The 24,940-nt window shown below is 43.0% G+C and overlaps 1 protein-coding gene across 1 annotated transcript; it reads right to left on the bottom strand.

Moving 5' to 3' along the window:
- Positions 1-1,388: 1,388 nt before the first annotated feature.
- Positions 1,389-24,117, bottom strand: med12 (mediator complex subunit 12). The gene is made up of 44 exons (XM_018746623.2): positions 23,916-24,117; positions 23,061-23,165; positions 21,374-21,565; positions 20,945-21,104; positions 20,523-20,692; positions 20,048-20,158; positions 19,646-19,909; positions 19,244-19,390; positions 19,045-19,144; positions 18,721-18,857; positions 18,198-18,329; positions 17,374-17,500; positions 16,905-17,134; positions 16,741-16,800; positions 16,386-16,559; positions 15,847-15,991; positions 13,813-13,931; positions 13,268-13,411; positions 12,880-13,043; positions 12,663-12,794; positions 12,251-12,478; positions 11,930-12,074; positions 11,619-11,739; positions 11,330-11,440; positions 10,974-11,081; positions 10,556-10,719; positions 9,298-9,477; positions 8,123-8,194; positions 7,627-7,796; positions 7,169-7,330; positions 6,679-6,790; positions 6,452-6,541; positions 6,237-6,346; positions 5,392-5,527; positions 5,126-5,275; positions 4,539-4,907; positions 4,159-4,306; positions 3,793-4,013; positions 3,479-3,544; positions 3,162-3,373; positions 2,851-3,058; positions 2,488-2,634; positions 1,931-2,012; positions 1,389-1,760 (listed from the first exon to the last, which is right to left on the bottom strand). Exons 1-44 carry the CDS (start codon positions 24,012-24,014, stop codon positions 1,723-1,725), a joined length of 6,462 nt encoding a protein of 2,153 aa, XP_018602139.2. The 5' UTR covers positions 24,015-24,117; the 3' UTR covers positions 1,389-1,722.
- Between the last annotated feature and the right edge of the window lie 823 nt (positions 24,118-24,940).

The raw sequence follows: 24,940 nt of genomic DNA, 5'->3' as shown, positions 1-24,940 counted from the left end.
TTTCATACTTACACTGGCTTTTCAAGTTATAAATGTTCAAACTGTACATTTGGAAAGGTCCGACTTTTCAAGTCGTCCTCACACAACAATTTGTACGTCCACCTTAGCAGAAAGGCAAACAGAACCTGCCCAGATCACCACCTCACCGACTACAGCTATACCTAACGAAAGCAACTCCTGCACCGTAATAGCCGAGATGGACTCGAATCCGGCTGGTAGCGTATTATTTAGCGCAGCTGCGTTTGGATCCAAAGGTCGCAGGCTCGAATCTCTCCTCCAGCTAATATACCCTTGAGCACAGTATTTACCTTAAATTGCTCCACTAAACCTGCAAGCTTTATGAATGGGTGAATAACAGTAATTTTCATTGGAGAGAAGTCATTTAAATAAAAAAAAAAAGAAGTAAATGAATCTTGAGTTTACTCAGTCATGTTCTGGGAGTGGTGTTCCTCTCATGACTAGATGAGTCCAGAAGACGCACGGTGTCACTGGTAGATCATTTTCTGTAAAACTCTTACCATGAAACCATGGGGGTGGTCGTCGCATGACTCTGCAGCCCTTACCTGTCCCAGCAGGACATCAACCTGTTGTTGGGGACCATAAAAAATACAGTAACTAGAATGGCGCTCAATGAAACTATCCACACATTCCCTAAGGATACTTTGCTCTTGTATCTCCCCTTGCCCAGATGACTACGACTACATTGAGTTGTTACAGATAAACACCCATGTTATGCTAATTTTGTTTTGAGTTGAGATGCCAGTGTAATTATCAAGGGGCTGAATATAACAAAGAAATTTGACTGGATTAAAGGAAGAGAAATGTGGCCTGTTGCCTGGTCAGAATCGTCACTCAGGGTAGACTTAAGTCAGTAAAAGTTGCGTGGCAGCTTTGTTTAAAAATATGCACTATCAGTACGATTTGGAATTGCAGAGATTGTGAGCTGTAGTAATTGTAGTACCACGTTGTGGATACCTATCAGTGACATATATAGTACTAATACTGCCACACACATATCATCTTAGACAAAATGATAAAATGAGCAATTCTGATTCAAAGGAAGGTTTACATTTAAACATTAAGTAAAATATTCTACACCTTTTCTTGTATCACAGTAAGAGTAAAAATGCTGCTAAGTAACCAGCAGGTTCTTGAAAGTTTTAGAAGTTTGCTGTTTCAGTTAAGTGTGGAATGAAACAAAACTTGAATAATGTGGATTTAGGATAAATTTTTTGAAACACCGACCTGAGAAATAACTGCAACAGAAGTAGCAAAGCAGGTAAAATGGATGGATAAAAATGAACAGACTTTTTAATGAGAAAAACATAATATTGTACAAATTGAAATAAAATAAAAAGCTGCATCATTATAATTTCTTGTATTTTTTCCTTTTTTTTTTTTTTTTTTTACATAAAATCTTCTAGTTTTCTCTGTTCAGAGTGACCGTTATTTTCACAAACATGATGCCTTCCTTGTACTTCATGATTTCCCATCATTTCAAGTGGAATCAGTAGAATTCAGCAATCAACATATAGTCTCTTTGCCGCTTCACAGGTCCATCCTCCCAGTCACGATCCAACAGTCTCTAATCTGTTAGCCTTGATTTCAGCAGCCGGAAAAGGAAGGGGAAACATCGGTGTCGACCAAGAAGGGGGAAAAAGCAACAAAAGAACCAAACTATACGGTTTTGCTCCATGGGCTTCCAAAGATTCCCCTCCAGGCTCAATAAAATGAATTGGTGTTCTGTCCAGGTTGCGTATCTGGAAAATACAAAAGGCACCAATTTCATTTTTCAGCTTTACAGAGTTATACAAAAACTCTCAGCTAATGTAAGAAAAGGATGCACTGTGGTGACACTTATTCCAGCTTTTGAATATCTTGGCTACTTAGTACTATGGTTAGCACCAGAGTCATGCGAATGCGAGTTTACTTGAGAGCTGCTGTTGGAGTTGTCGCACCAGGGCAGCCGTCTGCTGCTGCTGCTGCGTCTGCTGCATACCCTGCCGGGGGAACTAACACATGCAAAACATCACTCTGGGTTGGTCCGGAAAACAGATCAACATAACCAGTAGTACAAAAGCAAGATTTGAAAAAGCTAGCTTGCTAAAAAGAAAGGCATTCTGGTTATAAACCAGTGCGAAACAAACCTTGTCCTAGAATAATTATAACGTTGTGCCAAAACACTTAACTGCCTCAGATTCTTATGCAAACAATGAATGCAACCTCGAGTGCCTAGAATTTCACTATCAGAAAAGACTGTTTTAGGTTCCAGCAACACATTTGCTAACCTTCTATCTAAGCAGAATTGCCAAAGGTTCTGACGGTTTATTTTTACCTTTGGAAGTGTCAACACAGTATAAAACTGCATTAACCTAAATTGTCCTGGCATAGCTAAACAAAAAGCTACTGATTCACCAGGTTACAAATGAACCTATGACAGATTTAGACCACCTTTGTCCCGGGCTAAAGGCAAAGTGCAGAGCTTACCATGGGTTGCAGACCCATGCCCTGGGTCTGAGCCTGGGTGGGGGGCTGGGCCCCTGTCACCTGCTGCTGCTGCTGCTGTTGCTGCTGCTGGACTTGCTGTTGCTGCTGTTGTACCTGTTGTTGCTGTTGCTGTTGTTGAGCTTGCTGCTGCAGAACAGACACAAAATCTAGACTAAGCCATTAAGTCACCATAACCCCACATCTCCCTGTGCATCACCATAAGTACCGACTCTGAAATCAGTAAGGAATAGCTCTAAACTCATTCCGTGAGACTGATATCTGCTACCTTTAGGTAAGAAGTCCAACTTCCAGTCCCTGCCACCCACAGTGTTACCTGAGCCCAGTAAGGAGTTCTGTGCCTACCCTCAGAACCTGATGTGGTCTCAAGTACTGCTGCTGTTGCTGCTGCTGCTGCTGTTGTTGTTGTTGTTGGACCTGCTGCTGCTGGACCTGCTGCTGTGACTGATCGGCCATCATCTGGTTTGGCCTCATGGCCGGATGCACACCTTGGCCTCCCATGTGACCCAACCCCTGCATCATAGGTGCCTGCTGTATGGGCTGGTGGCTGAACCTACAGAAGAGGCAGGGTGAGGGGTGGTGCCAAGCGACACACTCTGACATATTGTGTTTAAACGAAGGACACTCCTTTTCGTCATGTCATGTGACTGGCTCACCTTTGTGTGTTCTGCATTGTGTGTGCATAACCTGGTGCCTGTTGATGCACGTAGCCACTGGGCCTCTGTTGCATCTGCCGAAGGGAGTCCACCATGGCTGGGTTGGTCCCCGGATGCGAGCCTGGGAAGCTCTGGCCACCATAGGCCGGGGGAACTATCCCGCTAGCCTGGGAAGGGTGTGCCGGCAAGTGCGAGCTGTACGTGGTGTAGCCCTTTGACATTCCCCCAGACAGCAGACAAAAGAACAATTGAGGATTGCATTTCAGGCAAATAAAATTTGAGTGAAAGATTAAAAACAAAATGAAACCGAGTCTTACCTGAGAGGGCGGCATTGAGGAGTACTGGGCGTTGGGTGTCATCTGTCGCATGTGATTTCCCATCATCTAAGTGTTTTTTAAGAGTAAAGATGGCGATCAGATGTAGATGGATGTAGTGCATATAATATCCCTCCCCACTTTATTCTTCCTAAATTTTCCCAAACTTAAAAACTGAACACATTAAACTTCCTAACTTTACAAACAGCACCTTTTAACTTAGCAAAGATAAGACTGACAATAAGCTGTGGACACAAATACAACACCCCCACCCCCAAAAAAGAAACCACTAGACAGTATCTGCCTTTTGACCTCACCAGCTTATCCTGCAGCTGCATTCGCAGTATTTGGCCCTGGGGGATGGTGGGCTGGTGCTTGTAGCCTGCTATTTTGTACTGCTGTTGACCGAGTGGCATCATGTTTGGCACTCCTCCTGAAATTGCAGGAATCATGCCGGAATAGGGTGACCTGGAGGGCACCACCTTGCCTATCTGGATGTTGCGAGACTGTCTGTATGGAGGATCCATCCGGGGACCGCCTGGAGGACCACAATAAGTCCAAGACAGACAAAGTTGAAAGGAAAAAAATTAATAATAAAATATTTCATAGCACCATTGGAGGATTGTATTTAATTAAAGAGCGGGGAAAAAAAAAAATAAAAAAAAATGAATGGCCTGGCTGACCTGCAGGAAGCGGTTGATTCTGGGCATATATGCCAATTTGTTGCTGGCCATATGCCATCCTGTTGTAGGTTAGTCCCTGCTGAGGAGGAAGCAGCTCAGGGGGCATTCCAGGTCCAAAAGGCAGCCTTGGCGCACTAGGCACATAGTCCTGTGGAAAAAATGTAAATAAGTTCCATTTAAGTTTCCACAATTCTATAAAAATATATATCATTTTAAAAGTTAAATGTTTGGCTTCCAATCTGAAATGGCAAGGTTCTGCTTAATTGATCCACAGCTTAGGGACAATGGGACAACATCTTTACAGCACATCCATGCACACATTTCTAGATCCCTCAAACACTTCTGATCATTCATGCACTTGCAGTGATACCGGGCCTTACGTCTGTTTTGTTTGTGGGTGGGTTCCTCTTTTTCTTGTTGCTTTTCTTCTTATTGGAATCGGCAGCCATGGCTGATGCACTCTTCTCAGGCTTGGAGGCCTCTGCTGCTTTCTTTTCCGGTTCAGGGGGCACAGGTGTGGGTGGCTCCTCCTCTTCGGGTGGCAGTGGGAGGGGCTCCAGGTAGTAGCTACGAGGCTTGGGCTTCAGGTGTGTATGGTACAACAAGAGGCGCTGCTGTTCCTCAAACTTTGCAACCTTGCGGTCTACTCGCACCGTGCCGAACCAGCCCCAGGACAATGGTGCCGAGTGTTTCAGCCCCTCAAAGACGTCCCATGGGGAGATTTTCTGCTTTGTTGATACTTGGAGACCCTGTGGAGAGATGGAGTGTCAAAATATTTTCGAAAGAGTCGTCACATAAACTTAAGACTCATCTTGTACAGCAATACATTATGATTCTGTGGAAGGAAAGGCAAACACCTCAACAGATCAACCCTAAAAGTACATCTTTAACTGAAACTATTCATTATTACTCATAATGCAAACCAAAATACGAAATTTAGAAAGTAAATAAATAACCGTGTAATGACCTCTTTCTCAAAGCCAGCAATCTTGTTGCCCTTGGTGTCGATCAACGACCCCTGGGGCTCACAGGTGATGACGTCGCGTGTCTGCTTGGGAAGGGGCAAGAGCTGGCGCACTTTCTCCAGACTCTCCGACTGGCGATCACCCAACTCCTTCTGTACGTAGTAGTTGCAGAAGTATAGCCAATAAGGAAAAACATTCGTGTATCCACATGTAGTTAATAAACAGGAGCCACTGGTGTATTACTGGCGTATTACTGGCGTGTTTTTACCCTGAGCTTCTTGACCAAGTTCATGTAGGCCCTCTTGTTCTCCTCCATGCTGCCCTGAGAGATGCTGGACATGTCAGCAGCCAGTGTGCCGTTGATGAGTACACTCAGCATGTCCAGGACAGTAGTGAACAACTCACTGAAACAAACAGCCAAATTAACAGTTTGATCAAGAGGCATAACAGCAGTGGCATACAGAAAGGGCCACTTTCAGATGGCCTGACATCAAAGGTGAGATGCTAAAGGAAGAACGGGGCGAGAGCTCATTATACTGTATCTCTATTTACATTTATTCATTTAACAGACGCTTTTCTGCAAAGCGAGGTATATCTCATAGAAAATACAATTTGTGCATTACATTAGGAGAGAGAGACATAGCTGCAGATACGTGATTCTTAAGTACAGTTAGTTTCCCCTCACCATATGCACCGCGTTCATCACACAAGTGGCTGCATGAAACTTTTCCAGAATATTGTGGATTCCTAATCACCTCTCTAGTAGTTCTTTAGTTTTTTTGGAGATACATATAAACATGTACAGTACAATGCAGGAGTGGCTCTGTAAAGGACTGATCTGAGCATGATCATGTATACCTTACAGGCAATATATTATTTAGAACATATATTTATCATTGCTGGCTACGCTAATATTATTAATGTTATTATTAGGCTAAATGAAATGTCAGTGAAGCCATCACACCTGAATGTCTAAAGATGTCAGATGTGCTAAACGTCAGCTCTTACTCAGTTTCCATGCAACATAACAAAAACTATTTCTATGAAAGGGCTACATATATTCTCCAGCATTTTGTCAGTAGATCAGCTGAGATGAATAAGAGATGCGCTCACTTGTTAGACTGCATGTCCACAGTTCCGCTACTGATAATGTCAAGGAGGAGCACTGCCCATTCAGTGGTCTGTTGGGTGCTGCGCTGCACAGTGTCAAACATCCCGCCAACCTAGACAACAGGCACTGTCAGTCAGTCAGTCTCACACACACGCAGAGAGTGCCGACAGCTAGTGAAACGCAAAGACCGCAAAACATGCAAAGATAAGAAACATACTAGATTAAGCCGTAGCTTTAAGGCTTCGTGCATCATCTGCTTGGCTTTGCAGTCATCTTGGTACTGGTCCTCACGCCAGTTGGTGACGATCTAAAAGACAGACCTCTTTAATTTTTTGCACTTTTATTATGTATTATGCTTTGCCTTTTATGAAGAGATGTGGGCCTTGTGGGTTACTCCTGAATGAACATATTGCAGTGCAGGAGAAGAAGAGCGATGTGTGCTACCTGCTGAACCTGACTGTAGAGGGAGGTGAGGAGACCCTCTCTCTGCTCATCCTGCCCCTTCAGACATGTGAGCACGAGAGACAAGAAGGGCTGTTGACTCAGGAGCGACATGCTGCAACAGAGACAGTTCTCCATCAATTAACTCTCATGGGGGTATAGCGCCAACCAAGAAAGACTGAACAAAAAGTATATGCATTATTTAGCACACCATTACCAGCTTCGTTGCATACTCAGCTCTGGAAGAGAACCAAGTGAATAACAGATATGTAAACCAAAGGTCAGCATGAGGATTTTGAGTCATGTGTGTTGAATAAGGTATTGATGTGTCATGCTCAGTCAGAGAAAAAAATGGGGGGGGATTATCTGTTTGCATGATGTTATGCCAAACCAGCAATAACTGAAACAGGGCCATTTCAATGTTTTGCTGCGAGGCAAACACAGTATGAACCTTCAGAAAAAATGAATTACAGTTTTGTAATGCAAGGGTCACCTTTTCTGCTTCTGCCGGTCCCTCTCCTTGCGGGACGATGAGCCCAGGTGTTGACCTTTCTCCAACTCCTCACCTGTGGCCTTAAGCACGTGGCCCTGAACCGAGGTGGGCAGCTTGGCAATGAGGGGAGCCACCAGCCACACACCCGAGCGTTCTGATGAACTGTGGACAAACATGCACAGAATGTATCTGCACACTGATAACCATATCCTCCAGAAAGCTAACCATTCATTTTTGTTCACTCGAGGATATACGCCTCTAAGTATATACCCTAAAATGTAATAAAACTACTTCCTTTATGCAAATTAGGAGTACTGCAAACATACAGTCTTGCATTTTAACAGGCATACGTGAAAATTAACTTCCAAGATACATCCATGTGGCGCACAAATAGATCGACATGTATTGATGTAATAATTTCTTTCTGTGTTTACCAGCTACTTCCTACAGACTCTAACCTTAACACTGGCTTCATCTTGCTCGTGTTGCTGCTGTTAGAGACAGAAGAACCCATGTTGTTTGGCACAACAACCCCATTGGCTGAGGGGTTATTGGAGTTAAGTTCCGCTGACTTCTGGAACACTTCGATTGTGGCTTTGGCGATGTTCTCCAGTAGAGAGTTCAGTTCCTATAAGAACAAGGAAAATGCTCATAAGACAGAGACAAAATACCACACTACAAGATTAACTATACATGAATCTGGAAATCATAATCTGAAAGAAGATCTACACATAGAATAAATTTAAAAGCAGGAAAATTTAGCAAACAAGCCATCATACAAAAACAAATGTCTATTCCCTCAGAGCAAATTAACTGCTGTGAAAAAATTACAGTATTATAGTAACAATGACATGTAATTTAAGCAAATTCTAGGTCAGAAGATTGCTTTCAATACAGTATGGCTGTGAAATACTGTAGAATAACTGTGCTGCAGGTTGAATTCATAGCACTCACATTATTTGAGCTCTGCTTGATCATAAGTTGTAATTCAAGTGATGACTGTCGCATGGTCCACTGGTCCATGTTCTGGAATCACACAAACCCACAGAAGCTTTAGCAGTTGTTTAACTGCTGCCTCAACCAGGATAACTCCCAGAGAGCACAGAGCAGAGTTTTTGTAACAAATGTAAGTTACGCATTTAAAAAAACTTTTTAAATAGCATTTTCTTTTCTAAAATTACATAATTTAATTTTGCTTACTTTTAATTACAGCTGTAAGAGAGACTTTTACAGAAACTACTCAGCAAATAAAGATATGTATCTATTATACCTTTTGATAGCAAACTGAAACTGTCCAGATGGTCAAAAAGATGTTTGTAAGATCAATTTAGTCACTTCCTACTCGCCAGTTTTATAGTGTTCTCAGTTACAAAAGAGAATCCCAGGATTGACTGATATTATGTCCATGGAGTTGTCTGTGTCATACCACAAGCTTCTTGTATAAAAGAAAAGAACAGTGAGACCCTACATTGCATGACCTTTCAATAAAAATACAATAATCATAGAGCAAAATTTTAATTCATAATAGCTTCATCTGATTTTTCTTTTTTAATCTGTACAAAACTAGAGATTAAGCGATATTTAAGCTTTTATAAATTGCAACATAGCGGCTGGCCTTGTAAACAAATGAGAAAAGACTTCTGACCCAAATTGTGTTTTTGTAAGTTGAAGTACAAGTGCACTGTTTGTTCAGTCAAATGTTTCAGCTATTATACTCCATTAGAAAGGTTGTTTAGCATGGTTGACCATCATACGGATTCCATTTTCGAAAAGGGGGGAAAAATGTGTATTTGTGTTTTATATTCCACCATTCCTGAACTGTCACTGTAAAAGTGGAGTAATGCAGTTAGTTTTTAAGGTAAGAACTGACAAACGCAGACTTTACTTCTCACACTCCGCGTTTCATGAAGTTTCAAAGAAAAAAAGTTAAAAGATCCAGCACTCCACCATTTGAACCTGAACCGCAGGACCACAGCTAGAAGGTAAGAAGGACATGATGCTCTGTGCTCATCTTTTAACAGGCTTCAGGTCTGATTACATTGAAATGTTAAAAACTAACACCCCGCTAGTCTCTGAAGGTCCTCCAGGAGGTCTGCATGCGGTGGAAGGGGATTGCGCGAGGGGCTAACCTGGAGAATGCGTTTGATTCGCTGCCGCTGTGGGTTGTCGCCCTCCTCGCTGTCCAGCTGCCGGTGTGGGTAGCAGATGAGTTGCAAGAGGCGCTGTGCCTGGATGTTGACGAGCACTGGGTCCTGCAGGGCACTGCTGTCTTCAGACAGCGACTTCAAACAACGCTCACCTACCCACTCCTGAGAGAGACGGACTGCAGCCATTAGCTATAAAGGGTCACTACATCAATGTTAACTCATGATCAATAAACATCTTGTGAACATGCAAATATCACCAAGTTTTGAAGGATGTTAGGAGAAAGAAGTTACTGGTGTTCTCTGCCAAGCAATCGGTGGCACAGTGCACAAAGTTGTCTTGCAAGCCAAGGTCCCTGCCTCAAATCAGACCTCCTGCTGTAGTAATACAATAAAATTACTTACCTTAAATTGCAAGGAAAAGTTACCCAGCTGCATAAATAGGTAAATAATTTTAAGTAGCTTAGTATACAGTTCAAACACTAAGTTGCTGCAGAGAACTGTCAGCTAAATGAGGAAATAAACATCAGAACAACTTGGTTATTGTACATTTGTTCCCACCGAGTTTCTAAGAGCACATCTGACGAAATAATTCACTTTAAATGCAATCTGTCTAGGCACACAGATGGTGCCAAGGCATGTTACAGCCCTGAGCTTTCACTTTTGAACATAATGTTAGTGTGTAAATGTGTTACCAAAATCAAGAAATTTAATTCTCAAGTGCTATGAAACAGAGGCTGAAACGGATGTTTGGAACATCGTGAACCAAAAAGAAGCAGATGTGTGAGATAAAAGCCAGGCGAGATGGTGAATATGTGCTCTCCATAAACCAATATTCCACCTCGACTGCAAGACCAACAGGTGTCTTCATGCCAAGCAAACAAGCAGCAGCCTGCTGGAATCCTGGAGATCCCAGAGCTGTATCTTTGTAGCCCAGAAGGATTAACACTGAGACTCAGTGTCTCTGCAGAGCATGATTACACTTCTTTGCCACATTTCCTTCAGATTACTGAGAATATACTACTGTATTTGCTTTGTTAAAACAAGGGTTCAGTGCATCTCAGGAGCTCTTCAATTTTAACAGAAGTTGCATAAACTAAGTATTCCAAGTTCTCGATGTTTCACTGTGCAGACTCTTGGACAACCTAAGATCTAATTCATGTTGCTTCAAACATCTAATGAGACTTTTTTTTCTTGAAACATGGGCCTTTAGGTACATTGATCAAGGTGTTTCGATTCTCACCTGCTGACAGATGCTCTTTAGGACATACTTGGCATATACGTCCAAACTGGCAGTCTCTATGGAGACAGCACGACCAGCAGCCTTTTTTGAACCCATGTCATCCTCACTTATGTCATCCAGTCCAGCTGGGTGTGAGAATCCCGAACCTTTCAGCTCTGCATCCCCTTTAGCACAGAAAAACCAGAGAACAGCAAATGTATAAAGATGAAAAGTTGTTGGTTCATTCTTACATGTAAATTAAATAGATTCTGCAATAATAATTTGATATACCCAAGGGCTCAAAGTTTACACTTAACATTAGCCTGAGTTATGAGGGAAAACAAGACAATTCGTATCAATGACATGTCAATTTACAAATATTATAAGATCACTGAGCTACACTTACAAGATAATTGTAAGTGAAAATGACAGAGCTTACCTAGCATAAAGACGGCCTTGAGGACAGCAAACACTGCTCCAACAACAATGCTGTTCTGTGATGCAGCCAACAGGTGACGGTCACACGAGGACCGGATCCCAACAGAGGCTTTAGACAAATGAAAACACACAAAACTTCAGCATGCTCTGTGAAAGACATCCCTGCAAAACTTACAAAGATTTCAGAGCTGCTCCACTCTAACATTTATAGCTATATAATTAACAATACTATTCAATTTGAACCACATAAATGATTTTTGGTTTGAATGATTTGCTCTCTCTGTTGCTACTTTAATGCAAGCTTATATTAGCAATTATGGTAAGAGGATGAGGACAGTTGTAAGGACAAGGTGCTACCTGACTTGCTGTTGTCCTGGGGGCATGGGTTGCGCTGTGGGGTCTTGAACAGGTGTAGCAGGATCCTGCAGGTAAGCCTGGCCCCAGGTTCTGAGTCCTGCTCGCTGCATGCTGGTAGAAATGAAGAAGTGTGGTCAAGAGTAGAACAGTGCACAGAAGACAACACTTTACCGTCAAAGGAAGGAATGCTGCAGCTCATTATACAGACTAAGCTAAACAAGGCTTTGCATGATCAAAATATCTCTGAATCCAAATGTAAAATTAGAAATCCCAAAAAAATATCACTTGCCAGCATTTAGGAGAGAAGGTATTGCCACGCAGCGAACCAAGTCCTCGAGGAGCAGGCATTGCCTGGCAATGAGGATGGCAACGAAGGTGGCCAAGGAGTCATGGAAGGACAGATCGCTGACCTAGGAAACCCACAAACCTTATTACTGCTTCTTGCTGTAAACCACAACAATAGGAGAAGAAAGTTAATTAAATGGGACAATACTGGACACAGCCCAAAAATCCAGACAGACAGGACACCCGGTTATGAAGGTGGGAGCTTTGTTTAGTTGTCACACATATATAATATATATAGGAGGAAAAACAACTTACATCCACGTTGCACAGCAAATCGTTGAAGCCACAGTTTCCGTTGTTGGAGGAGCAGCAGAGGGCTTTGAGAACGCCCAGCCACTCGGCGCTAAGGGAGCGGCAGTAGGCCGTAAGCTCCGCACACAGGATGCCAATGTCGTTCACCCTACCATAAGACATGCAGGAAGAAACAAAATTCCATAATGAAAACCAGACCAGGACAAATTCCAGCTTTACTACAGAACTACCGCAGTACTACCACAGGGCATCCCCAAACACCTGAATGGACCGTCAGAGGTATCTGTCCTCACCAACTGCCCTAACCCACTAGGGCAAACCCACCTCTCGGGGTCACGGTGGTCCACACACACATCCATTAGCACGTTGCACACGAAGCTATAGCGGTTGGCAGGGCTGTCATTGAGAATCTTGCCCACCATGGAGTGGTTGAAGTTTTGGGCTGTTGGGTTGGCGATGGTCTCAATCATGAACATGGGGTCCCAGAGCATATTGGAATCAGAGGGGTCAATGTTGCAGTAGATCGAATTCTTCACCTTTGAGCAAAAATCACTGCCAAACCAAAAAAAAGCCATAAAGCACACATTTACGATTTACTGCAGTGTCATCAGAAGTCCACGGCCTTAACTACTGTACAACCTGCTGCACCACACAGCTATGAAAGTAACGATGGAACGTCATGGTAGAAATTAACAGGTCATGGAAGTGGGACAGATGGTGGCTATTGTTACTCTACCTGAAAATTTCACCAAACTTGCTCTTGAGGTGGCTGCAGGAGGTGTAGAGATCATACAGGTAGGCCAAGATGCAGCGCTCGGCAGAGGAGCAGTCGGCCGGGTTCACGCCATGCTTCACTACGATGCGCAGCCTGAGGGAACGAGCAAAAGGCGACATGAAGTTAACCGAAGGGACTCCAGCGCTCAGGTGGGGCCGGGACTGGACCAGGAGCATACCCATCGAAGACCTGTGCTGTCTGGTCCGGATTCAGGATGAGGCAGGAATGGTACCTCCTCAGCACTGCCACAATGCACAGGCACAGCCCCGTGGTATAACTGCCTGCCAAGCTGGAGGACTTTAGCAGCAGCTCTGCCTCCACCAGGCTCAGCTCGTTCAGCAGCTGCATGACAAATGGGGAAGCATAATTGGCACGAGTAAGAAGCGAGAACACTTCTCAGTTTATATTTCTAAATACTATGCTTTGGGGGTCATTCATTAGTATAAGTAGAAGAGAGGGGGGAGGGATTTTTAAAAAATAAAAACTGGCACCAGAGAATGGAATGCACTGCACAGAGAGCTCACATAAGCAGTTATATTTGTATTACGCGTAATAGTTATATTAACCTGAATAGCAAAGTCTATGAGGCCACTGATGTTGAGAGAATACTCCATGAGGTCAAAGATGAACTGGATGTGCTGGACCAAGGGAAGGTGGTAGGACATCCCTAAGGCAAAACTGGTGATCTGTTCCAGGACATTCCTAGACACCTGCGGGGCACAAAGAATGGAAACTGTTACATGGTTCAGTGTCAAAACATTTCACATAAAAGGATGCTTTACTGTTCCTGTGATTGATCCTGACAACAGTTTAAAAGCCTGAAGCATATACCAGAGTTTGAGCTGAAAACCTTGTTTGGCCTGGTAGTAGCAGATGCTGTTTTGATAGCAGTAGCAGACAACACCAGGGGCACAGATGGTTCTGCTGCTGGAGCCTTTAAATACTTTAACGAAGCCGTGATTTTACTTTAGCAGTACACCAATTGGCTCTTCCCTTAAGTCTGTTGACCCTGCTGATGTAAAGTTCAGCTTCAGCATACTGCTGGGCTTACAAAGCTCAGCTTTTGAGGATTAACACTGGCAACAGAAAGCACATCACTTCTGTGCTTCACCTGAGAGGTGACCTGATGTTGGTCAAAGTGCGAGAGAAGCTGGAATTTAGCGAAGATGTCCTCTGCCGTAGGGAAGGCCTCCGGCTTGCTCCGCTTCCTCTTCTGCCCTTCCTCTCCTCCTGGAGCAGCCAATACGCAACCCAAGTAAGACATATACACGTGATCAACAAGGAGACTTCAAGAAAAAGGGAAGTCAGATCAGAACAGATCATTATGCAAAAACTTCCCAGTTCAGGTACACTTGATCCATGTGTTCGGCACATTATTCTCTATGAAGTGACCTCACCTGGAGAAGTGTGATCAGAATGCTATGTAGAAACATTGCCCTCTTTCCCATAAAGACAGCTAAAACAACTTAAATTTAGTGCTGAACTGAACAGTTTAAAAGAAGGCATTTTTTTTTTTTGCTTCCACTGAGTCAGAACAAGTCAGGCACCAAAGAGGTCAGATCTCTGCCCACATGAATAACTTTAACGCCCATAATCCGTTTCCTGTTAAGGAAACTTTCTGAGGAACATTATAGTTCAGTCATACCATGAGAAACACCACCTGTTCAGGCTGCTCTCCAAGAGCACCCTAATTCAAAGTCCAAACAATCAAATGAAACCTGTTACTGTTTCCACGTAACATAAATATTGCACTGCATTTCTTCTAAAGGGCTACATATATTCGCCAGCATTTTGAAAATTCCCCAGACTACTACAAAGATCTTTGACATACAAAACTAGTGACTGAAGAAAAATAGTTTAGATGACCTGAAATTACTGAGTGGAATAATACTGAAGGGCTACTTCACTGCTAGTGGATAATCTGTATCATTAGAATCTTGAGTAGTTCTTAAGAATAATTCATAATTGTCTATGCTCATAATTCCAAAGTTTTGAGCTACAAAAATGTAAAACTAATTTGTAAAATATATACTCACCACAAACTCATATTCCGTGCCAACTACTGATTGAATCATACCGTAAATATTTTAAACATTCATTAGCTGATTTCCAGCACTCACAAACACCACAAAACAGCCATAAACACTGCGAACGTACAATGTTCCCTTTCAAAATTTGTAACAACCATTTGCAAAACAAGCCAGTGTCTAATTCTGCCAAAACATTGGTCAGGGAATGCATCACTTTGAGATGAATTTTTTGATTTTTAGTTGAGCTTTAAATAGAAACAAAGCGATTAGGTGGCCTGACACTTGTATTCTATTAGGGTTTCTATTAGTGTAAATATCAGATGGGCATGTAAACACAGATCGTGTTCACTCGACAAGACTGAATTTTATAATAAAGAAGAAAAATTAAAAGCTAATAATTAAAAAGGAAATATTTATTTTCACACACACACACACACACACATTTTCAGAACCGCTTGTCCCATACGGGGTCACGGGGAACCGGAGCCTACCCGGCAACACAGGGCGTAAGGCCGGTGGGGGAAGGGGACACACCCAGGACGGGACGCCAGTCCGTCGCAAGGCACCCCAAGCGGGACTCGAACCCCAGACCCACCGGAGAGTAGGACTGCGGTCCAACCCACTGCGCCACCGCACCCCCAGAAGCTTGTAATTCAGTGCTTTGTAAGAAGAAGCAAGAGTAATAACATTCATTAAAATAAAGTTGAAAATAATGTTATGCCATTACTATTTATGACATAATTCCAGGTGAAAGTAATCAAGTTCCAGTGCAATAAATTTAGTATAGTAGTTTATCTGACTTTATTTATCGATGTTTTCTAGGAGACGTCCTCAACTTTCACTAGATTCACGAAAAGGTCCCCTCTTCTAGAAAGGGTTCTAAACCACTGGCTTACAATAACTAACACCTTTATTCAAAGTCACAGCACAATACTCTCGTTATGAGTTCAACACAAAGGTTCTGTCCTAGACTTGAACCGACAACATTCGGGCTACAAGTTTGTGTTCTTCACTAGTATGACATTTTCTCTCCAGCACTACACAACCTGTATGTGAGAGAAGAATGAGGCAGAATGTTATTCCCCCAAAATGATATCTACAATCCCAACTCCTACCGGTCTCAGCAGTGCTCTTCCGGTTCAGCACCTTCAGAATATCTTTGGTGATCTTCTTGATGGTATGCCTAGCCTCATCCCGCTGCTTGCCTACGCCGTACAGCACCACCAGCCTCTGGTTGCACTCGTGACTTGCGCTCTCCTCCTGATGGTAAACGTTCCAGGACAATGAGGACATATAGAAGATATAGTGTAGAAACAGCTTTTCCTGATGCAACTCACACAGACCATAAATACATGACTTCCCAAAGGGTAATTTGTTTTTTTTTTTTAACCCCATGCACATCACTTGGATTTGAGGCAGAAAAAAAAAGGAACTTTTTATTCCAATCACATGTATTTCTCCCTGTGAACAACCAAGAAGCTCTTGGCTTATCTAAGTCACACTGACAAAAAGAAAAAAAAAAAAAAAAAAAAAAAAGACTGCATTACGAAAAAATGCACAGGATACAAAATTAGATTTTCTTACAGCTCCATTTCCGTAGAGTAGACACCCTGTCAGTCACTGGTCAGCACTTGGGTGCAGCTGAGGGCTTTACCTGGGGGATGGGGAAGTGTGTTGCGTACTGGATGTGGCGCGGTTGGTCGTACAGCAGCGGGAATGCAGGATCTGAGGCCTTTTCCTTGGAGATACTCTTTCCATCCTGCTCTGTGGCTGGCTTCTCTGGGGAGGGGCTACCCTTCGACTCATTGTGCATGGGTGGGGAGAACATCTGCAGGGCGCAAGGGCCCAGAGAGGTGAATTATAAAGCAGTGCAATTTTTACAATTATTGTTCTACTACAGCTATTACTAAAACATGGGCAGTCGGAATATGCTGCTAAGTGTTTCTATAATTAACTTTAGAGAAAAAGACAGGGAACAGTTAACAGCACTGAAAGGACACTTTCCATACCTCATCGAAGTTTGCACTTGAGTTGGGTTCAATCTCCATCGACTCGGAGAGACCGGTATACTGCATGACAAAAGGGATATTCTCTCAGGTATGATAATATAGACAACTTCAAAGGCGGTGCATCAGAACAAACTGTGTGTGCGCAAAAGCAAATCACAACAAACCTCCATCTTGACTCCGGCGCCAGCTTCTTGCTCCTTGCACTCCATGTCATCGGAGGGCTCCTCACTTGGAGACCGTGGCCGGGGCAGGTGGGGATCCGAGGCCAGGTCACCACGGGAGATGAGTGTGCACATGTAGATGTTATGGGAGAAGACGTCGTGCCGGATGAGCTCACAGAACAGCAGCACAAGGTTTGAGAACTCCACCCGCTCACTCTCATTGCCAGGCTCAGCTGAGGGTACAGTGGGCAAAAAATGGGAAAGCAGAACCTGAGCCACCCTTATACAACTGAAGAACACATTCCTTCAACAAAACCTGTTCTTGTGTGAGTTAAATGCACAACAGAAACGCTTAACTGCACAAAACATACAATGTAATTATATGCTATAGAACGAACGTGAAAATCTCAGATTCACAGGCTTGGAATCAGCTGAATGAATAGAGTATAATAGGTGTTGAAGAGAGACCCACTGAGCACAGGAGCCTGGGTGTCCAGGAATTGCAGCAGGACGTCCTGGAACACAGGTACCGTGGCAGCGGACAATGACCCTGATGACACAGAGCCCTTCTCGTCCACCACCTCTGACTCCCCACACCTCTGTGAGAGAGAAAATAAGGAGGGTCATAAGGAGGGAGAATAGCACCCGACCCAGATATTTCCCACCTGCCCTTCCCCCCGCCAAAACTGCTCATGGCTCACTGACTGCTGTCAATTAATCAAGGCATCAATGGAAAAAAATAGCAGCAGTTAATTTTTGTCTCATCAAGACAAATGGCATCAATCCCCTTATTAAATCTCCAAATGTCAACTCTGAAAACAGGCAATGGCTGGCTCAGCGCACAACTGGCAATGTAATTCAGTATACAAAATTGGATTTGTGTTCTCTGTAGCAAGGAATGTCGACTGGCAATCTACATGTTTTCTTCAATCGACATTTGCAGGTTAGCTATGATTAATTCCCATGCCACACCCCCAATAAGTTTCCCATGGCTAGTGAGAGGATGTGGTCTGGCAACATTGTCAGACACACAGAAGGGAGCGTTTAACATTCCAGGATAAGATCACAGTCTTTGATTTCAGAAATGGAAGGAACTTACTAACATTTGGTTACTGGCTCAAGGGATCAGGTTAGGTTAGGGTTATTTATTTTGTTTTCTTGGCACTTGCTTTTTATCCAGCACAAATTAGTTTAAAACAAATCACCAATCTATAGAGTTCAAATTTTTTTAATGAAGAATCGCATGGACTCCAAGCATATAAATTGCTAACTTTTGAGTCCGCTGATTGCCCTCACCTCAGCCTCAATCTCAGCTTGCCTCTTCTCCAGGAGCTTGGCTACGACCATGGCCCGGTGCCGGCCTGACCGTTTGCAAGAAACGGCCCACTCGCACAGCAAGGTCACCACTGCATCATCATCAGGGTTCATCTGGGTAAGCAAGCACAAGTGGCATTAATACATGCTGGCATTGTCCACTTTCCACTTAGCTAGCCAAGCTGTACAGTGTGTTTACACTACCACACTGATGGACAAGGATAAATAATCATAACTCCTCGCCAGTATTAAATGTTTGTAAACTTGGCCCGTTATAACAGTAACTGTGTCAATCACATCACTGTAAGACAACACTGAAGATTTCATTATGATTCTCCAAAAATCTTGAAGGCCAGCAATTAAAACATCATCAATACTTTAATACAGCTAGTCTCATACATGCAGCTCGAACAAAAACTGCGAATCTGGCCAGCAAACAGAAAAAAAAAAAAAAAATGTTTCAACAAAAGGGAAGAAAATTACTATTTTGACCCTGAGCCCCCACCTCGTGACCATCCTTGCTTTGTCCTGAGCCAAAAATTCGATTGTACAAGGAGTCTAGGGAATTGCTAAAGTCAGACTTCTCAAAGCTGTGGCTGTCCAGTACCTCCAGAGTGTGCAGAACCCTGCCGATTGTGAAACCTGAACACACAAGAAGCGCAAAAATCAAGCATTTAATGACAACATCTCAGAACGATACATCCACATAGCCTCAATTTAAAGCTGGGTGCAGAAAAAAAAAAAAAATAAACTAAGTATTTATTCAGCCATGGTTTTCTAACAAATCTAATATTGCTGGGCCACTTGCAACAACCAATCTTTTTCATACCAGCTGTGGTTTCCTGACACTTGTCAAAGGACCATCGGAACTCCACAGCTTGGCCCCGTTCCTTGATTTGCTCCTCTATTTCCCTCACCTTCGCACGCACCTGGAGGGAGGGCACATATTTATGAATTAAACATCAAATTAAGACATAGCTGAAATTCATAAATTCACAGTCTTGATGGCTCAGCTCACAGACACCTGCCTGCTGTGTAAATGAGTTGTTGCCCCCTGGCATGGGGAGGTTGGAGGGGGCAATGGGCAGCAGATCCAAGGGGGATCCAGTCTTATTCCTGCTGTCCGTGAGCGAGTAGTGCCACACCAAAGCACTGGGACAACACAGGACGATACTCTGTAGACAAAACACACACAGACTATCAAACACTGACTGCGAAGACTTCTACCTTAATAAAATCCCCTATATTAACAAACCATAAAATGAATGTGAAACTCATATTTAAACCTTAGCATACAAGGAAGATGTAACATAACACCAGATAGGATTGAGATTAAGAGCCTAAGGGACCTTTTTCCAGATATCCCACGATATGACTGGACAATTTAGTAGAGATTAACCTGAAGTTATAGGAATCTTTAATGTTCCTACCTGAAGCATACAACTAAGTCCAAAAACCAGCGGCCTGTGCTGTGGACAGTCAACAAAGGAGGTCTGTGTCTGGCTGCCTCCTGTTGGCTGGGTGGCGGGTGTGGGGGGCATCGCGGCCCCTGGCTGTCCTGTAATGCCGTGGGGCTGGTGGCCGCCCGACCCGGGGCCCACGGTGCCGTCAGTGAGCAGCAAGTTAAGCCGACGCGTGCAGAAGTACGCTAGGCGCCTGGAGTGGTAGGCGGACTGCACAAACTCCCCAGAGTACTGGAGAAATCAAAAAACATGTCATGTGAACTATTTCACCTATTGCAAACGCATGCCTGAAAACGTTGTGCTCAATAAATGGTCAATGAATTGAAAGCTGAGGCTGTTACAAATGGTACCACACTGTCACGACCATACCTGGAGCATGAGGGGTAACAAAAGCTTCAACAGCTCATCCTCTCCTGGCCTGATCTTCTCAAAACACTCCAAAACCCAGGTCAGGAACTCGTGTCTGTCGAGCATGCCATCCTACGCAAACAAAATCAAGAACATTAAACTTTAAAGTAGAATGCTACGTAACATTAAAAAGCTTATCCTATGTATGTTCTCATGGATCACAATGGATCAACTATTTTATTTAATGTCAGCAAAGCTGTCCATTTATACACACAAACATTTATAGTTCACAAAACAAAGTACCTCACAGAAATGTACAACAGAAGGGACTGTACAGTTACCACAAGTGCAGGGCCTAAACCCCTACCTCATCTGCTCCCTCAAAGGAGGGTGTGCATGTCAGAAATAATTCCACTGATTAATCTCAGAGGTTCTTTCAAAATTAAATTGTACTAAATCCCAGGCACTGTTCCAGCTACCCGGCAGGTGTGCGCACCTGGAACATGAACATTGCCAGCTTCTCATTGTATTCCCACTGCTTCATTGCAGCCTCCACCTCCGCTGGGGGTGCTGGGAGTGGGGAGCCTCCTCCGGATGACTGGCGGTAGAATTCAGCTACTTTCTGCAGCTGTTCCCACAAGTACTTGGTGGTAATCTGGTGCCACTCTATAGAAAGGTAACCAGTTAAAAATAATTATTTCATAAGCAATATGATCTAAACACATGGAAATTATCTACTCCTCTTGGGACCATTTGCAAATTTGATATACCGAAGGTTCTCTTTTAAAAATAAATTCATTTTATTTTTCACTTAAGTGTTGCCTAGAAAATTTGACCTTGGAAAGGTATGACATTCTCTGGCTGAGTAACAGATAACAACAATCCACAATGAAAATACGCAAAAAGAGATGTACTTACCCATACAGGGATCAATGACATGTCGCTTCTTCACTTTGGTTTCTGTTATTGCAGCATAGTACGCACATGTCATCTTGATCATCCAGGCCGCACGCATTACTGGCACAGCGTACTTAGCCAGATAGCTGAAAACCTCCTCCTTCTTGCTAAAGATGGGTACCTGAATCACACACAGATCCAGAAGAAGACAAAGGGTTCAAGGAAAGTCTCAGTAATGTGCAAGGGACATTAATAATACATAACAATGGAATAAATTATTTCTGAATGAAACGTTTGACCATAAGCTCTGCCACACTGATGAACTCCACTTATCATTGTCAAGTTAACTAGCATCTTCATTTGGATACCATATGAAAAGGGATAAAAATCCATTGCAGAACCCCTTCAAAATTTCAGAGAAACAAGGACAACAAAATGCATTTCTGCTACCTTCTTGGCCAGCTGGGTGAGTGGCTTGGTTCCAGCCAAGTCCGTGAACCAATTGTTGATGGAACTTTGTGACCGTGCCGTCACCAGCCAAAAATTGTCCTTCTGGTTGACCTGTGGCTTCCGCTTTCCTGTGTCTGGGAATGTGTTGCATCGCAGCTTCTCTGCAATTATGCTACTAAAGTTGGAGCTGATCTGAAATTACAAGGAGAAAATCCCTTCAGAGGCACAGTCAGCTGATATTGAGCACGAGAGAAAGCACTCCAGTGATAATGTTGCTTTATCACTCAAGATACCGACTCTTCCCCTTCTATACCCTCTTATCAACCCCAGTCCCCAGGAGGAATCTGAAATCAAAATGTCTGATGCCATCACCTGAAATGGCCCTGTCTTCCAAAACAAGCAAAGGAATTTATGTCTAATCTCAAAAACCTCTTATGACTATATCCTCTACGGTCCATGCAAACTGTCCAGCCTTTACTTGATTATACAAACTACATAACATTACGCACCTACTTCAATGTCGCATACTATTTAAAATATGACTGATAAGCTCACAAATTCACAACTAGCGCGATCAAAATATAAACAAGATGGCAAAATTTCACAGCTCTGTACAAGTCCTGCCTTGAAAATACCACATACAGGCTACCAGAAACAATACCCTAAATTACACTGTAAGACAAACTTATACAACGGTGCATTTTTTTGTAATAACACTCCGGTTACTGTAATGGACTAGTCCATAGTCCAGGGTGTACCCCAACTAAGGTAGTGCCTGTGCTTCCAGAACAGGCTCTGGACAACCACAACTCTGACTTTGAAACATGGTTAGCAACAATGAGAGAGTGAGTGACTCTGGCTACAGCCTAAAAGATGGTGAAAGGATCTGCAACCCAATATCTCCAAGATCTGCACACTACTTTTGAGATCAGCATGTGTTGAATGCATAATTGAAAATTATTTTTTCAACACTTAGCCCAATATTCTGCAGCAAAAATGTATAAATTCATAAAACATTTATTAAGGGAATTTTAAGTTAAGGAAACTGTGCACAAAGCAGCTGATTTCTGTATTAATTTGGCAATATGAAGGCACCAAAAAGAGCCCCTGTTGACACAGGCTTGCCATCATTATGTACACCATCTCTGTCATGGCAGCAGACATCCCTTTTGTGACAGCAGACACACCCCAGCTGGCTGTCACTTCTGCAGTGTCCCCTACAGCAATAACAGCGTTATACGTAATGCAGAATACCACTTTCGCAGTATCTGATGACGCATGTTGGCATGGATTACTGAACCCTTGGCTGCACCACAACTCAAGTCTGATGTACACAAGTTCACATTAGCATTTTAAACTATTCTTTAGCTTACAGTTTTCTGCAAATCAACCTGATAAGTATCAACATTAAGCTGCTTACAAATAATTTACCTACTTATACGCCAGGGTAATTTTTACTCAAGGGACTCAAAGTTTGTACCTTGCTGAGGGGTGCTACAGCAAGGGGTGGGATTCGAACCCAGATCCTTTGTTTGGCCCTACACACTACACCACCTGCTGCCCCTGTTAAGAAGTCACGTGTCCCAGAACATTTTGCTGCAGTGACACCAGTACAAGCATGATGGGACACTTCGGTCCATGCGAGCAGGGTCATAACTATGCGAGGTACTCAGCAGCACTTTCTCACCTTGGAAGGGTTGAAGTTGACATTTTTAGCGCTGCCATGTTCATCTCCAGACACGGCCGGCTGGTTGTTGAACCCCTGCTTCACATTTAGAGCTGTCAATTCATCCTGCAAGAGCCATAGACAGACAGAGAGAGGGAGAGAGAGAGAGAGAGAGAGAGAGAGAGAGACAAAGACACAGACAGTTATATTGCTTCATGACATAAGCCTAAGCGAAATGTACAAACAACAAAAAAAAAAATAATAATTTTGTGATATTTTACAAACATTATTTCTCCTGCACCCTGAACCTAGACGCCTTAAGAACCAAAACATCTAAGCACAAATAAACACATCATATTTTGCAATACTGATGATGGAACCTTCACTGCCTCACCTCAATTTATTTAAGTTACATTGATGCCACTTTTTAAAACGTACTGCATGAAAATACGTATTTATTTAAGAGACACAGTATTTTTTGTCAACGCTCCTGGGAGACAAATTATACCACATAAAAAAAACAATGAAGGTGCAGTCAGTGTGTTGCATTTTCGTGATGCGTTGTTGCGCGCAGATGGGGGTTTGTGTCATTCTTTCTGAATTAATTAACCCAGGATGATCCGTGTTTTCACACCTCGGTTCATTGTTGTTATTGTTGTTTGGCTAGCCGAGCTGCCTGGAACACAGAGACTAGGCCCGGGAAGCAGCCTCGGACTTTCCTGGCGCCTTGTAGCCGATCTGCTGCCACTGTGCTGCCGCTCCCCGGGCCCGGCACGAACCATTCAGCTCTCCTAACCATCCCAGTGGGACCCCCATTGGTTTTTATTCCACTACCGTCAGACGGGTCGTATCATTAGCAGCCTGCAGTTTTTTTACCTCTTTTTGCTTGGGATCCTGTGGGTAAACGTCTGGAGGACCGAGTCTGGGCCGCTTCAGGGGCCGGTGCTCGTAACTGAGGATCCCGAAAGCGGCCATCTTCCCAGCGGCATCACAGCGAAAGCGTCCCCCGTTTTTCCGTTGTGGGACCTGTACGCCAGGATCAAGCGAAAGGCCCTTTCTTCTTCGTGTATTTCTTACTCGTTTTGAAACAGCTATGGCGAAACAATGAATGGAGCACTGCTGCCACCTAGCAGCCTGGAGGACGAACTAAGTCATTGCGCCAGTATACAGTATTCTTGGTCATGGACGGATGGAAGTGCCTTGTAGTGGAATTGTGTTTCTTACATTTAAATTTTGGATTTCTTTGTTTTTAAATTCAAACCTCACAGGGACACACAATTGAATTACAAAATATCAAATAAAACAAAAAAACACACACGGACAGTGCAGAAAAAGTGCAATGACAAATTAATTATTATTATTATTATTATTATTATTATTATTATCGTCATCATCATCGTCGTTGTCGCTGCTGTTGTTTGGCTTTGTGACCTTCTCTTTAGATGAATTTTTGAAGAGAAGATAAAAGTGCTTTTTACATCAATGTGTAATAAATTAAGATTAAGCCCAATTTACTTGATCCCTCACTTTATGAATATACAAATATGGAATATGTAAAATGCCTAAAATACAAATTACAACATCTAAATCCCAAAGTGGTTTCATCCATTCTAAAAAGAACCTTCCACACATAGATACTAATAAGATGCTGGAAAGAAGGAAAAGATCAATAGACAAACTCATGTTTATTGTCATTCCGCCTACAGGTGAGTTACATATATAGGGGAATGAAATTTTATTTTTCTTTGGACCTCTGTGCCACATACAGCGTACAGTGCAAGACAAGCACAAAAACAGGACAGTGCAGTACACAGACCACAGACTGGCAAACATATACATAATATAGAATATACACAGACAATATAAATAATACTAAAAACATGTAAATATCATAATAAAAT

The sequence above is a fragment of the Scleropages formosus genome, chromosome 14 (genome assembly GCF_900964775.1).
Source record: "Scleropages formosus chromosome 14, fSclFor1.1, whole genome shotgun sequence".
NCBI classification, from domain to species: domain Eukaryota; kingdom Metazoa; phylum Chordata; class Actinopteri; order Osteoglossiformes; family Osteoglossidae; genus Scleropages; species Scleropages formosus.
Note: the sequence above shows the minus strand (reverse complement) of the source record. Positions and strands in the feature narration are given on the sequence as shown.